Source organism: Bacillus rossius, chromosome 14 (assembly GCF_032445375.1).
Source record: "Bacillus rossius redtenbacheri isolate Brsri chromosome 14, Brsri_v3, whole genome shotgun sequence".
Lineage (NCBI taxonomy): Eukaryota > Metazoa > Arthropoda > Insecta > Phasmatodea > Bacillidae > Bacillus > Bacillus rossius.
Window position 1 is genome coordinate 12,741,772 of NC_086341.1, and position 15,769 is coordinate 12,757,540.

Below are 15,769 nucleotides of genomic sequence, written 5' to 3' on the forward strand. Positions count from 1 at the left end.
TTAAAAGACACATAAAAAACGTGTAACATAGTGCCTATTTACTTCTTATACCCGTTGTAGTCATGCCTAAAAATGAATGCAATACTAAAAGCCAAACGCCAATGGCTTCACAGGTTAAACTACTTGTTGCAGTCAACCAATATTAACTTCAAGAGTTATACTCAATTGTTTACTAATTGACTAAGCTTTGACGACGTTAAATTTTGATGATCAAGTGATATAAAATGGTTATGCTTAAAAACTGTTGGAATCAAGATGGTGTTTTTCAGTTAATATCCTCCGTTCATAATGAAAACAAGAATGTCGCATTACATTTTGGTTCACTACCTAACTACAACTTTATCATAACATTTTTCATACAGTTTTTTTTTTTACTTTTTAAATTTAAAATAAAGATATCACCCAACATTTTTTTCAACCAGTTCCTTGAAAACACATGGTTCATAACTTTAAATATCCAAGGAATTAGAGCACGGTTGTATAATTGAATACTACATTTCAAGCACATACTTGTAATATGCAATGACGAAAAAAAACTTATACAGACATGAATACTTTTTGTTTATCGTATTAACTACAAATACGGTTTCCCTATTTCATGTAAAAATAAGCAAACAACCCAGCTTAGGTTTGTGGAAGCAGAATTAAAAACCAATATAAATTCAATTAAATATATATTATTTAGTTACGCACATAGTAGTTAATATTTTATAATTAATATTTTAATTCTAAAATTATATTAGAATATTATTTTGCAAATCTAAATAAATTTCACATTTGTTTTTATTTTTTTTATATAACATACATTTATAAGTAGAGTTTGTTTAATATTGTAGTTATGACTGTTTATATTTAATAAATTTGAAAATTTAAATTCCTAATCAAAATAGTTTTACTTAATATGTAATAGCTGGTACGCGTGTATCCACAACATAATTATTGCAGTAAGATAATTTAAATGTGTTAACTTCGAAAAATATTTATTTGTGAATTTATCGGAGTACATAATAATTCCACTATTTTTTTTTAATTTTTACGTAAAAGGTTTCGCCATGTTTTTTACTCGCTAATGACGCCTTCTGTAATATTCTGATCTCAGCGGTTCATGCCCTAGTTAAGAAGCCAACAGAAATAATAACACGAAGACGTTACAGCGAGAAGTTTGCCACCGTTTTCTTCACTCCATAGAGAGAAAGAGTTTGTTTCAACCAGCAAAATAATTGTTTGCACATACGACCAAAAAAAAAAAAGGCGCGGCGCTGATTAATAAAGTACATTCGTTATGCCCTATGTCCATCGCCCCTCGGGAAAAAAAAAAAAACACGGTAGCTAAACAAACGCGAATCAAGAAAAGTTTTCAGGTCAAATTCCACAATAAAAATCACCCACAAACAAGTTACAATCTCATAACTGTGTTTATTACATCCCATGTGAATGTGGATGCTCACACACTGGAGACACTGGCAGAGCGCTTTTGACACGCATTCAAAAGCAAAAAATAAAATAAAACGACATTAAAAAAAAGAGCGAAAATCAAAAAATCTATATTTGCCGAACACGCATGGGACAAGTAGGTGGAGCGGGTGAGTTCTAGACCACTTTAAGGTTAACACGATAATCATGTTGCAAATTATGATACACCGATTGTGTACAAGCGACAAAAACTGTAATAATGGTACACTATAGGGATTTTAATGCTTCAAATTATTGTGCTGTGTGGAAATAATTGTATGTAGAGAGTGAAACTATCATATACCGTACCCCAAATTATAGTACATATTTTTCCTCTCCTCTCTCTTCCTTATCTCTTTCTACCACCCCACACCTACGCCTCTGCATTCACACCATCCACCACAATGTCACTCACCTACACCACTTTTCTCTTTCTCCTCTCCTCTCTTTCTCCTATCCTCCATCTCCTCTTTCTCTCCTCTCTTCGATCTCACCCCTCTTCTCTTTTATCACCCCACACCTGTACCTTTGAATATATATACTGTATAGAAGTCGCGAATGGATAGGATTTACTCTACGTTTTTCAGAAGCGTATGATGAGCAGCTTGGGAACTTCACCGCTGCAGTGCGCTGCCGTAACGCCCTGTATCGTCTTAGTTGTTATTTACACGTTAGAGCGCAGCTCTGTCGCCCGCTGTCATTCCCCGCACCCCTCACCTATCATTCACTGCAGCTCGAGGTCGGGAGGGGGGAAGGGGTTTTTGAAGAGTTCGACACTTGTCCGCTAGGGACCACCACAAGTCGATGCCCTAGAGATAGTGGCGATTGCGGCGGTGAATTAACCAACTACCTCAAACCGTATTAGAAATTTTAACCTGGGCTGGCGACTTCTATACAGTATATATATTCAAAGCCTGTACCGCTACAATCACCCATTCACCACCATCTCTCCCACCTTCAACTCTTCCCCCTTTTTCTTACCCCACCACCCTTTCATGCTATAACAAACCAATTTAAAGGAAACTAGAAGAATCAACATATGTTTTCAGCAATAAAAATGTTATCAGTCACCCAAAGTATTGGATTAAACATACGTGGGTAATTTTAATGAAATAAAATAATTTACCTGACAGATGGTGCAATCCTTCGCAATAAAACACCAGCCAACTTAGGGAGTGCCCACCCTTCATTGGCATTGCTAGGAGAAAAGATCAAACACATATAAACCCTTGTTTTTCAGTGTGTCAACATCATCAGCCCACTATGTTTGCCTCTGTCGTAATTTTTTTCTGATTAAATTCCTTCACTGAAATGATGTGTATCTTTTGACATAAGCTGATATTGGTTTTTTCCTTGTAATTATGTACCTACTAATATTTGTCGTCCACTCTTAAAGTTTTTTTTTCTCCCGTGACAACCAGTTTAATCCAGCAATGACTCATTCCCTTGAAATTATTTTTAGTCAATCTTCCCCACTGCGACAATCATTCAAAGAAAGAAACAAGTAACTGCTTGAATTCAGATTTGGGGTTAAGTCCGTGGAAATTATGATGTGCCCGATGTTTCGGCAAGCCTTGTAGCAGCCATGATTCAAGGACGATTAATGACAATTTCCGTTCACCCTCGAATATGGGTGCAAAAAAGGTTAAGCCGAAACTCTGGGCACACCATCATTTCCACAGGTGTGGACTGTGGAGGTCGCAATATGTTTATAGTGGGAAAAAAAAATAAAAAATACTCATTCTTGCCATGTGCAAATAAGTATCTTTTTTTTTGGCCGAAACAATCCTCGATCCTTTTTCCCTATTTTCTCACACTCCCCCCGGGTAGCGTGTCCCCACGGGGCAGGACCCCAAACTCCGGCGAGTGGCGCGGCTACTCCATGGTGTCGTACTGCACCTTCTTGACCTTGAAGTAGCGGAAGATGCCGTAGACGGTTACGGTGAGCAGCACCACTATGGCGAGAGTGCTACCGACGGCGATGGGCGCCGTCTCGTCGATCAGCGCTCCGATGCCCCGCGCCGAGCACTCGTGCTCTTCGAAGGGCAAAGAGAGAGACATGCGGTCACGTAGGGCAAGCACAACCTGGGATGGGAGGTAGGTGCGGATGACATCTTGGTTTCAATGGTTTTATACTCCGAAACAACTGTCATAAATTTGGGCTTTGTTAGAGGATTGTATACTATTTGAAGTAATGCTTGAAGTTTAACATTGACTGTCTGCAACAAATTGTCTCTCTTGTGAAGTCTCTGGCATTTAGAATTGAGGGATGACTATAGCTTTAATAATTCTGTTAATATGCACCATGTTATGTTCTTTGAGAAAACTATGCTTTAACAATAACAAAAATTTACACTATGAATTTTTTTTTATGTTGAAACCAAGATTTGGTCTTTCCGTTCCTATCTCTACCCCTTTAATTTTCTTTCCTTCCTTCCTTGAGACATAGTGCTGCAACGAGATGTGATTTTGCATATCAAAAATTTCAGAAGGTACTGAAAAGTCCCTATAAGTCAACTTCTTTTAGTGTTAAACATTTAAACACTGAAATGAACATCCTGAATTGAAAACCTATAGTAAAATCTTCAATTTTTTCTTCTGTTTGAAATTTACAAGGTGGTTTTATTTTGAAAGCAATACCATTGTGGCTGAGTCATGTATAAAAATACTTTATATGTAAAACTATACTTAGGTAGTCAAAATTTATGTGATAATTCTTCACCTATAAACTCACATATAGTTGTTATGATATACAGTAATTTGTTTAAATTGTGCACTTTTTGATGTAATTTTTCTCTGAGTTAAAAACATCACTGTCACATGAAATGTTTTGCACAATTTTAGGGAAGTATCTTTAATTCAAACTAATCTAATTGCAGATTTGAAGCTTTCCTGGTTAAGGGTCAATGCAACTTGATACTTAATTAAGTTATTATTTTCTCCTGAAAATTTCATTTACTTTGTGTTTCAAAATTCTAAAATATGTTTGAAATTTGTAATTCAATTTAATTTTTGTAAACCATTTATGTTATCACCATAAGAAAAAAGAAGGGGAAGAGTTAAATGACCCTATATCTTCCAAATTAAAATTGTCCCGAACGATCGAGACATATCGGCGGGTGGTGGTATGAGACTCTGTTCCTCCCCAACCGAAAATGAAACTAGGACAATCGCAATAAATCAGTATACAGTTGCTCAGGTGGGTGATAAACTGGTAGATGTGACTAGTTGGTTGGGAAATCGGCAGGTATGATTGGGTGGATGAAAAATATGGGGCTGCTGATCAGTTGGGTGGGAAATCGATAGCTACTGGTCGGATGTGTGCGTAATCAACAGCTTTGATTGGATGGCTGATAGAGTAGATGGGAAATATGTTGCTTCTGATAGGATGGGTAAGAAATCAGCAATTGTTATTTGAAGGGTGATCGAGTAGATGGGGAATATGTTCATGCTGATCGGGCGGTTGAGAAATCAGCAACCACGTTTGCGGTGGGTGATCTAGCGGATGGAAAAATTTGCAGTAGCTGCAATCGAGCAGCTTTTTTTTAGCAGCAATGCTTTTAGGATTGCAGCTCAATCACTAATTACTGTACCATCCCCATTTCATTATAGCGCTAATGTGCCTTTTTGTTCCGCACGAGGGAGTGGTTGCCAAGCCCGTTCTGGTTTGGAGCGCGCTCTGGGCGTCACTGAAGGATGTGCCTTTTTGTTACGCACGAGGGAGTGGATACCAAGCCCGTTCTGGTTTGGAGCGCGCTCTGGGCGTCACTGAAGGATGTGCCTTTTTGTTACGCACGAGGGAGTGGATACCAAGCCCGTTCTGGTTTGGAGCGCGCTCTGGGCGTCACTGAAGGATGTGCCTTTTTGTTACGCACGAGGGAGTGGATACCAAGCCCGTTCTGGTTTGGAGCGCGTTCCGGGTGTCACTGAAGGATGTGCCTTTTTGTTCCGCATGAGGGAGTGGATACCAAGCCCGTTCTGGTTTGGAGCGCGCTCTGGGCGTCACTGAAGGATGTGCCTTTTTGTTACGCACGAGGGAGTGGATACCAAGCCCGTTCTGGTTTGGAGCGCGTTCCGGGTGTCACTGAAGGATGTGCCTTTTTGTTCCGCATGAGGGAGTGGATACCAAGCCCGTTCTGGTTTGGAGCGCGCTCTGGGCGTCACTGAAGGATGTGCCTTTTTGTTACGCACGAGGGAGTGGATACCTAGCCCGTTCTGGTTTGGAGCGCGTTCCGGGTGTCACTGAAGGATGTGCCTTTTTGTTCCGCATGAGGGAGTGGATACCAAGCCCGTTCTGGTTTGGAGCGCGCTCTGGGCGTCACTGAAGGATGTGCCTTTTTGTTACGCACGAGGGAGTGGATACCAAGCCCGTTCTGGTTTGGAGCGCGTTCCGGGTGTCACTGAAGGATGTGCCTTTTTGTTCCGCACGAGGGAGTGGATACCAAGCCCGTTCTGGTTTGGAGCGCGTTCCGGGTGTCACTGAAGGATGTGCCTTTTTGTTCCGCATGAGGGAGTGGATACCAAGCCCGTTCTGGTTTGGAGCGCGCTCTGGGCGTCACTGAAGGATGTGCCTTTTTGTTCCGCATGAGGGAGTGGATACCAAGCCCGTTCTGGTTTGGAGCGCGCTCTGGGCGTCACTGAAGGATGTGCCTTTTTGTTACGCACGAGGGAGTGGATACCAAGCCCGTTCTGGTTTGGAGCGCGCTCTGGGCGTCACTGAAGGATGTGCCTTTTTGTTACGCACGAGGGAGTGGATACCAAGCCCGTTCTGGTTTGGAGCGCGCTCTGGGCGTCACTGAAGGATGTGCCTTTTTGTTACGCACGAGGGAGTGGATACCAAGCCCGTTCTGGTTTGGAGCGCGTTCCGGGTGTCACTGAAGGATGTGCCTTTTTGTTCCGCATGAGGGAGTGGATACCAAGCCCGTTCTGGTTTGGAGCGCGCTCTGGGCGTCACTGAAGGATGTGCCTTTTTGTTACGCACGAGGGAGTGGATACCAAGCCCGTTCTGGTTTGGAGCGCGCTCTGGGCGTCACTGAAGGATGTGCCTTTTTGTTACGCACGAGGGAGTGGATACCAAGCCCGTTCTGGTTTGGAGCGCGCTCTGGGCGTCACTGAAGGATGTGCCTTTTTGTTACGCATGAGGGAGTGGATACCAAGCCCATTCTGGTTTGGAGCGCGCTCTGGGCGTCACTGAAGGATGTGCCTTTTTGTTCCGCATGAGGGAGTGGATACCAAGCCCGTTCTGGTTTGGAGCGCGCTCTGGGCGTCACTGAAGGATGTGCCTTTTTGTTACGCACGAGGGAGTGGATACCAAGCCCGTTCTGGTTTGGAGCGCGCTCTGGGCGTCACTGAAGGATGTGCCTTTTTGTTCCGCAGGAGGGAGTGGATACCAAGCCCGTTCTGGTTTGGAGCGCGCTCTGGGCGTCACTGAAGGATGTGCCTTTTTGTTACGCACGAGGGAGTGGATACCAAGCCCGTTCTGGTTTGGAGCGCGCTCTGGGCGTCACTGAAGGATGTGCCTTTTTGTTACGCACGAGGGAGTGGATACCAAGCCCGTTCTGGTTTGGAGCGCGTTCCGGGTGTCACTGAAGGATGTGCCTTTTTGTTCCGCATGAGGGAGTGGATACCAAGCCCGTTCTGGTTTGGAGCGCGCTCTGGGCGTCACTGAAGGATGTGCCTTTTTGTTCCGCATGAGGGAGTGGATACCAAGCCCGTTCTGGTTTGGAGCGCGCTCTGGGCGTCACTGAAGGATGTGCCTTTTTGTTACGCACGAGGGAGTGGATACCAAGCCCGTTCTGGTTTGGAGCGCGCTCTGGGCGTCACTGAAGGATGTGCCTTTTTGTTCCGCACGAGGGAGTGGATACCAAGCCCGTTCTGGTTTGGAGCGCGCTCTGGGCGTCACTGAAGGATGTGCCTTTTTGTTACGCACGAGGGAGTGGATACCAAGCCCGTTCTGGTTTGGAGCGCGTTCCGGGTGTCACTGAAGGATGTGCCTTTTTGTTCCGCATGAGGGAGTGGATTCCAAGCCCGTTCTGGTTTGGAGCGCGCTCTGGGCGTCACTGAAGGATGTGCCTTTTTGTTACGCACGAGGGAGTGGATACCAAGCCCGTTCTGGTTTGGAGCGCGCTCTGGGCGTCACTGAAGGATGTGCCTTTTTGTTACGCACGAGGGAGTGGATACCAAGCCCGTTCTGGTTTGGAGCGCGCTCTGGGCGTCACTGAAGGATGTGCCTTTTTGTTACGCACGAGGGAGTGGATACCAAGCCCGTTCTGGTTTGGAGCGCGCTCTGAGCGTCACTGAAGGATGTGCCTTTTTGTTCCGCATGAGGGAGTGGATTCCAAGCCCGTTCTGGTTTGGAGCGCGCTCTGGGCGTCACTGAAGGATGTGCCTTTTTGTTCCGCATGAGGGAGTGGATTCCAAGCCCGTTCTGGTTTGGAGCGCGCACTGGGCGTCACTGAAGGATGTGCCTTTTTGTTACGCACGAGGGAGTGGATACCAAGCCCGTTCTGGTTTGGAGCGCGTTCCGGGTGTCACTGAAGGATGTGCCTTTTTGTTCCGCATGAGGGAGTGGATTCCAAGCCCGTTCTGGTTTGGAGCGCGCTCTGGGCGTCACTGAAGGAAGGCGGCCAGCGCTCCCACCTGGCCCGAAGTCGTCGCCCTTGAAGATGAAGGGCTGGAGGTGGAACTCGCGCAGCAGCAGCGTCGCCGAGAAGTCGTCGTGGTCGCTCAGGTCGATGGGGGTCTCCTTCTTGCAGGTGAAGGACCAGCCCACCGGCGTCGGGAACAGCAGCACGCGGTGGTTCCGCGGCGTCGACAGCGTCAGCACCCGCCCTGCGCCCCAAAGGGTTTCACTTCCAAAGATGGAGAGAGGGTACGAACAGGAAGACACCATATCGGTTTCCAAAATTTTTTCACACCATAACGATTATTTCACATTTAATATTAAACTTTGGACTCGGGTTACAAGCGGTTGCCATTTTCAGGGTATCAGTCCGACAAAAAGACAGATCGCTTCTGATTTGCTAGACAACCCAGCCAATCAGAAGAGAAGAGGAGCCCCAACCAATCACAGATGCCCATCTACGATTGGCCAAACCTCATCTGCCAACCAGAAGAAAGGAAGGCTCTTATTGAACTGCATCTGCAGCCAAATTAGGAAACATTTCTCTCTCAGGACGAGAGTATTTAAAGTCAGGAGAATTTTCAAGGATTTACAATAACCATGGTAGGTAACTGCTACCCTGAAGATGATGACCGAAGATCATCGGTGAAATCTTCGCGTTCGACGCATCTAGAAGTCACAAGCCAATTCAGAACAATGGCTGCGAAAGCCTGCATTCCTAATTAGCTAATGATTGATATGTTTAAATAACTGATTTTTAGACAGCTGTGTGGTGACATGCCTACTGCAGGGCCAGAGACTATGTTTTGGAAGTTTGACGAGTGTTAATTTGAAGGTGTGGTAGAAGCTGAAGAGATCAACTGTAGCTCATCCCACATCTTGCAAGCGGTATAACACTTACCTCGTGTTCCAGAGGACCTTGGTCCGACTATCCTGATTCCGGTTTTCCCGAAATAACTCCATTACTTTCAGTAGCTCATGGCTGGTTCATTTATAATTCCCCTTGACTGTGTCTTTGATTGTTATATTGATTATCGCAGAGGATAATTAATTTACATTAATCTATAAAGATTTCGTTCATAAAATTGGCACAAGTATTTCAATTTTAATGAAAATAAAACAGTTTGTAAAAAAAGCAGCCATGAATAATTAATTTATTATTTAATTTGGGGAGAGGTACCTAAGCTAATAACATTAATCCTGGCCGAACATAATTTCTTCTTGAAATTTTTTTCCCCTTGTGCCACGTCAAAGTCGCCAAAATATAAAGGTAACAAAATCTCTACTATGAGTTATGGCTGAACATGTAAGACTCCAAGGTGGAAGACATTCATGGAGTTTAACCACGCAGTTAATGGACAATAAGAGTGCCTAAGTTTACCTACTCTGAATCTGTTCTTGAATGTGTCTGATTCTGTAACACTCACTTTCAAAAAAAAAAAGCTATCCGGGATTGATTGTATCCAAACCGGATTTTTTTTCTAAAGTTGCTTAACGTGGCGGACGTTTACGTGAGCTTGATGGCTCTTCTCGGGGTCATCCAGTTTCCATAGTCAGCAAATTCGATAGCGGCTTTAAAAACATTTTTTTCACTCTTCACATTCTCCAATTACTTCGACATCGACGAAATGTTAAGCCACAATTAATTAATTAATTAATTACGGGATCTCTGGGCGCTTTGTTTGATTAATCCCGACCATACCGGGAGTCACGATACGCCACCGAAGCTTATGCCAATGAGAAGTCTCACCTGGGATCTTGGTGTGCTCGAAAATTTTCTCCGACGTGTTGAAGGTCAGCTCTATTCTGTCCACGTACCACTTTTCACCACCAGGAGTCTGCGAACAGAAAAAAAAATTGTGAACGAGTCTTTCAGTACTCGCCAGAGATTTGTAACATCTAAGCTCGATAACGAGCGAATTTGTGTTGCAAATAAACTCATAATACGAAACTCGGACACAAAATTTAAGGTAGAATTGAAAAAAAAAAAACTGCCGAGCGGGATAAATATCAGTAAATTGTGTTTTCAACTACATTTCTGGACGCTAATCACACATAGTTTCCGCACCCACCGCTAGAATTCGTAGCCGGAGCAGCTACGTCGAATATCGAATCATTCGATTTACAGAGCGAAATATTCAACTGTATAACTAAGCGACTCCAATAAAAGCGAAAAAGGCTCGATAAAAAATACTGAACCCCGGCTTTGTACCTCATTTTCTAACAAGGAGATTTACAAAAATACTACCACTCATATTAAAATTCATTAAACAGTTAATACTTTAAAGTTTCCCTTTGGCTTTGTGAACTTTGGGTCGCGCCATCCGCCACAGATGGCAGCACCGTGGTTACACACTTCCGTTCCGTTCACAAAAAAACTCCTACCAAATGCCGTGTACTGAGAGCTAAGATGTTACATATCAAAATAAACTATTTGTTGTACTCATCTGCTCTTCTAAGCTCTCAATTTGAATCCCCCGAGCTCATACTTTTCCACTTCCAGGTTTTGGGAGAAGAGCAATGTACGCAAATTGTATCACAGAAAATAATATTCTTATTAGATCCTCGATTAAACAAGTATACGTTTTATCAGAGCCAAACTGAAACTTCATCACCAGCAAAGACTGATCAATAATTTGCTTAAGGAGTTGGATGATGAATTGTTTTTGAAAGCCTAAATAAAATACACCTCATATATATAATTTTATGGTTAGGCAAACCACGGAGTGATGTGAAGGGTTCCACATTGAAGAAAAACTGGGAAAACATCAACCCGAATAATGTTTCCCGCTGGGCCAACTGAAAACCAAGAAGATCTTGTTCTATCCGTGTTGTTCGAGATTTTGCTTATCCGAAGTTGTCGGTCCACATTAACTCGGTTAATCGAGAATTTACATTATTTACTTAGGTTTGATCTCTCGTTAGTTTCACTGTGACAGTCGTTCGTTAAGAGGCTTGGACACATCAGCAACATCTTCTCGTTGCAGTCACGTTGATGTCATGTGGCCAGAGAACATTTTATTGAGAACCTTGTTTTTCTCTTGGATGTGAAAGAAAAGAAATGTTTTCCACCACAAATTTACTTCTTAATTTTTTTTTGTAATGAAAGGTAATCACACCAAACAGAACCATTCCAAAAGTCTTAAGCTTCCCCTCCCTCCCCCAAAAGTATTTTGTATTGAAATCTATTCAGAAATATATCTAAACCCTCATGTCAATTACATTGCTCATTGTAATGAAAAATCTCTCGCCGATTGAGTTTAGAGCAATTGCGCTAGAGCACAATGTTAAGCGCGGTGATTAGTCCTTATTTCTTATAATTTTTTAAAATTTTTATTCCAAACAAGGTGAAAGGGAAAATACAGTTTTTATTTACGATATGGTTACAGTAAAATACAACTAAACAGGTAATGTGTTAGTTGACATAATTCACATTAAACAGAAGAAAAATATGTATGTTTTACAATTTTTTTAAGTCACTCTCTTGCGGAGTGAAAAAAAAAGTGAGTTCGATTTTGTGGATGTTGAATACATCTCCGAACACACTTAATAGGGAGGTAATAATTTGTGACAATTTAGTTGACATTGAACATAAAGTTGGCTTGGGTATTACCACTTTCTAAGTTCCTACTCTGGATATTTTTCGTGAACTTAATGCAACTGTATATGCAACTGAAATTTTATTATTGGTTTATGGATTTAGCTAAGAATGTTAGGAATTCATCTCATACTTTTATTACATGTTGTACCAGCCCTAGCACAAGCGAAGGCCTTGGGTGCTAAGCTAGTATAGAGTAAAATTGTTGCTATTAATAAATTGTTTTCTCACTGTCTGGGTTGAAGCCACAGCCCGGATTAATAAGCTGCATTCCCCAAAATATTCGCACACGTCTTTCCGCATGCATTGTCAAGTGCTGGGCGCTTAGGGCACAGAAAAAAAAAATATATTCTGTACTTTTACAAAAGATTCCCTTGATAACCAGTTTCCCAGATATAGTTTGTAACACTACAAGAAACACGTTGTAACTTCCTGCAACACGTGGCTATGGTTATTTTCGCATGTGTGAAATAAGTTTTTCGATATAATAATGAGTATTTCTTACGAAAATTGGCGCATAATTTTATATTTCAATCGAATTTTCATCCCGAGCATAATTTCTTTAAACCGTGGAAAAGATAATTGGACTTTATTTTGTTGTATCATGCTTATTATGTGTGAAGTTAATACTGGGAAGCTATTGCAGGGAACGGTTTACAAATACTTTTAACTATTGGAGGTACTGGGATAACATGAACGCCCGCGTTAAGAATCCCAACCCAGTATTACACGAGAACACTGTTGTTTTCGTCATGGGCGCAACAAAAGGGGGGGGGGGGGAAGGGTATTTTGGCCCCCCTCTGAAACCTTGAAGTGGGGGCAAACGGGGGCAAAGAAAGTGCTGTACAAGTCGGATATGTTATTTCCACTAGCTGTGTTATCAATTTTTAGATAATAAGCAACATTTTCGACCTTGAAATACAAATACCCCGCTTCAATAGGGGGGATCGATGATTCATTATAAAAGGGTATATTGCCCCCCCCCCCCCCTTTTGAAAATTTAGTTGTTGCGCCCCTGGTTTTCGTGTAATTGTACAAAATTTACACGAATAATCTCTGTTTTATTTACAATAAAATAAACGAGTGTCAGTGCAGTCTCGCAGCCAAGATGTGGCGACAGCGAGGGAGCTGACCTTGAAGAAGTCCCACAGCAGCTTGTAGGAGCCCCACTGCAGGACCAGAGTAGCGCTGTCCTCGTCACAGGTGCCGCTGGTCGCGACCTCTTCAGGTATGAACCTGTCAGTCTCCTGGGCAACAGAACAGATTCCGCTCCCAATAGCTGGCCCCTGACTACCGACGGGCCGAACGGGCATTTGCCCAGATGGCCAGTCTTTTTGAGGGGCGGGAGAAGTTGAGGGGCGGGAGAAGTTGAGGGTCGGGAGAAGTTGAGGGTCGAGAGAAGTTGAGGGTCGGGAGAAGTTGAGGGGCGGGAGAAGTTGAGGGGCGGGAGAAGTTGAGGGGCGGGAGAAGTTGAGGGTCGGGAGAAGTTGAGGGTCGAGAGAAGTTGAGGGTCGAGAGAAGTTGAGGGTCGGGAGAAGTTGAGGGGCGGGAGAAGTTGAGGGGCGGGAGAAGTTGAGGGGCGGGAGAAGTTGAGGGGCGGGAGAAGTTGAGGGGCGGGAGAAGTTGAGGGGCGGGAGAAGTTGAGGGGCGGGAGAAGTTGAGGGTCGAGAGAAGTTGAGGGTCGAGAGAAGTTGAGGGTCGGGAGAAGTTGAGGGTCGAGAGAAGTTGAGGTGCGGGAGAAGTTGAGGGTCGAGAGAAGTTGAGGGTCGAGAGAAGTTGAGGGGCGGGAGAAGTTGAGGGGCGGGAGAAGTTGAGGGGCGGGAGAAGTTGAGGGGCGGGAGAAGTTGAGGGTCGAGAGAAGTTGAGGGTCGAGAGAAGTTGAGGGTCGGGAGAAGTTGAGGGGCGGGAGAAGTTGAGGGGCGGGAGAAGTTGAGGGGCGGGAGAAGTTGAGGGGCGGGAGAAGTTGAGGGGCGGGAGAAGTTGAGGTGCGGGAGAAGTTGAGGGTCGGGAGAAGTTGAGGGGCGGGAGAAGTTGAGGGGCGGGAGAAGTTGAGGGGCGGGAGAAGTTGAGGTGCGGGAGAAGTTGAGGGTCGAGAGAAGTTGAGGGTCGAGAGAAGTTGAGGGGCGGGAGAAGTTGAGGGGCGGGAGAAGTTGAGGGGCGGGAGAAGTTGAGGGGCGGGAGAAGTTGAGGGGCGGGAGAAGTTGAGGGGCGGGAGAAGTTGAGGGGCGGGAGAAGTTGAGGGTCGAGAGAAGTTGAGGGTCGAGAGAAGTTGAGGGTCGGGAGAAGTTGAGGGGCGGGAGAAGTTGAGGGGCGGGAGAAGTTGAGGGGCGGGAGAAGTTGAGGGGCGGGAGAAGTTGAGGGGCGGGAGAAGTTGAGGGGCGGGAGAAGTTGAGGGGCGGGAGAAGTTGAGGGGCGGGAGAAGTTGAGGGTCGAGAGAAGTTGAGGGTCGAGAGAAGTTGAGGGTCGGGAGAAGTTGAGGGTCGAGAGAAGTTGAGGTGCGGGAGAAGTTGAGGGTCGAGAGAAGTTGAGGGTCGAGAGAAGTTGAGGGTCGAGAGAAGTTGAGGGTCGAGAGAAGTTGAGGGGCGGGAGAAGTTGAGGGGCGGGAGAAGTTGAGGGGCGGGAGAAGTTGAGGGGCGGGAGAAGTTGAGGGTCGAGAGAAGTTGAGGGTCGAGAGAAGTTGAGGGGTCGGGAGAAGTTGAGGGGCGGGAGAAGTTGAGGGGCGGGAGAAGTTGAGGGGCGGGAGAAGTTGAGGGGCGGGAGAAGTTGAGGGGCGGGAGAAGTTGAGGGTCGAGAGAAGTTGAGGGTCGAGAGAAGTTGAGGGTCGGGAGAAGTTGAGGGTCGAGAGAAGTTGAGGTGCGGGAGAAGTTGAGGGGCGGGAGAATTTGAGGGGGCGAGAGAATTTGTGGTGCGAAAAGAACAGGACAAAAACAATACTTCGAGGAGCTGAAAAAAAAATTTAAACTATGTTAATGGATTTTTAAAATAAACATGTCAAACCCTTCAAAATAATCCAAACACTTTATAGAAGTAGCTCAAAAACTCGTTTAATAATATACAGTATACTGTACCTCAAGTTTCATTGCGGTAGTAATAACAACCGCATAAAATAACTGTAACAACAATTTATTAAATTTAATAATGAAAAAAAAGACAAACAGTCTATGTTTTGAAATACCTTAGCATTAAGTTGCATAATGTGATGTTTTAAAACTGATAAAATAGTAATAAAGGAGCTAGAATTTATAAAAAAAAATTGGGAAAACTGGGAAAGGAAGGCGGGTGGCTGTAAATTATCTGCCCAGAACTCTAGCTACTTATATGCTTAAGCCAATAATACATATCGCACGCAATGTGCACCATTAGGGCGGGGCTACACTCAAAGTTATTACACTTCCTTTTAATTGTACCAAAAACTTTCGTTAGCAAGTTATTTTTTTGATAACGCCAAACATTAGCTAAAGGGGAGGGAACAAAAATAGTGGTTGAAGAACAAAAAAAAATAATTTCATAACTCCCTTAGTAGGCACAGTGCAAAACATTAACTTAAACTTTTGTCGGTCGCGTTAAGTATTAGTAATTGTTATCACTTTACAACACCCATGACTTTAATTAAAACTTAAGTGAACATCTGTTGGAAATGTCTGTGTGCGAATTCACAAATGCAAAGGAGGCATCAAGCTGAATTAAATAAATAAAAGTAATTAGAAGCGGGGAAAAAAAAACCACGAAAATCCGGACAGACATGGCTTGTGAGACCGGTCCTTAAAATGTGCGTCGTGTAAGTTCGTAAGGCGGTCTCTGGCGAGAGAGAGAGAGAGAGAGAGAGAGAGAGAGAGGGAGAGAAAGAGATAGAGTAAGATAGTAAGAGAGAGAAAGAGAGAGTAAAATGAAAGCGAAAGAATGAGAGAAAGAGAGAGAAAGAGTGAAAGAGAGGAGAGAGAAAGAGAGAGTAAAAGAGAGAAAGTAAAATGAGAGCGAAAGAGAGAAAAAGAAAAAGAGAGATAGATAGAGAAAGAGAGAGGAGAGAGATAGAGAGAGGAAGAGAGAGAAGGAGAGAGAAGGAGAGAGGAGAGAAGGAGAGAGTGAAAGAGAGTGAG

At 44.0% G+C, this 15,769-nt stretch overlaps 1 protein-coding gene across 2 annotated transcripts in view; it reads right to left on the reverse strand.

Moving 5' to 3' along the window:
- Window positions 1-1,019: 1,019 nt before the first annotated feature.
- The window catches only part of LOC134538926 (lysosome-associated membrane glycoprotein 3), a 42,620-nt gene continuing 27,870 nt past the window's right edge, over window positions 1,020-15,769 (reverse strand). For both annotated transcript variants that reach the window (XM_063380539.1, XM_063380540.1), the window contains 4 exons: window positions 12,806-12,919; window positions 9,825-9,912; window positions 8,092-8,283; window positions 1,020-3,488 (listed from right to left, as the gene is read on the reverse strand). In XM_063380539.1, the coding sequence (XP_063236609.1) occupies window positions 3,328-3,488; window positions 8,092-8,283; window positions 9,825-9,912; window positions 12,806-12,919 (555 nt within the window). In that variant the 3' untranslated portion in view covers window positions 1,020-3,327. The remainder of the gene's footprint in view (window positions 3,489-8,091; window positions 8,284-9,824; window positions 9,913-12,805; window positions 12,920-15,769) is intronic.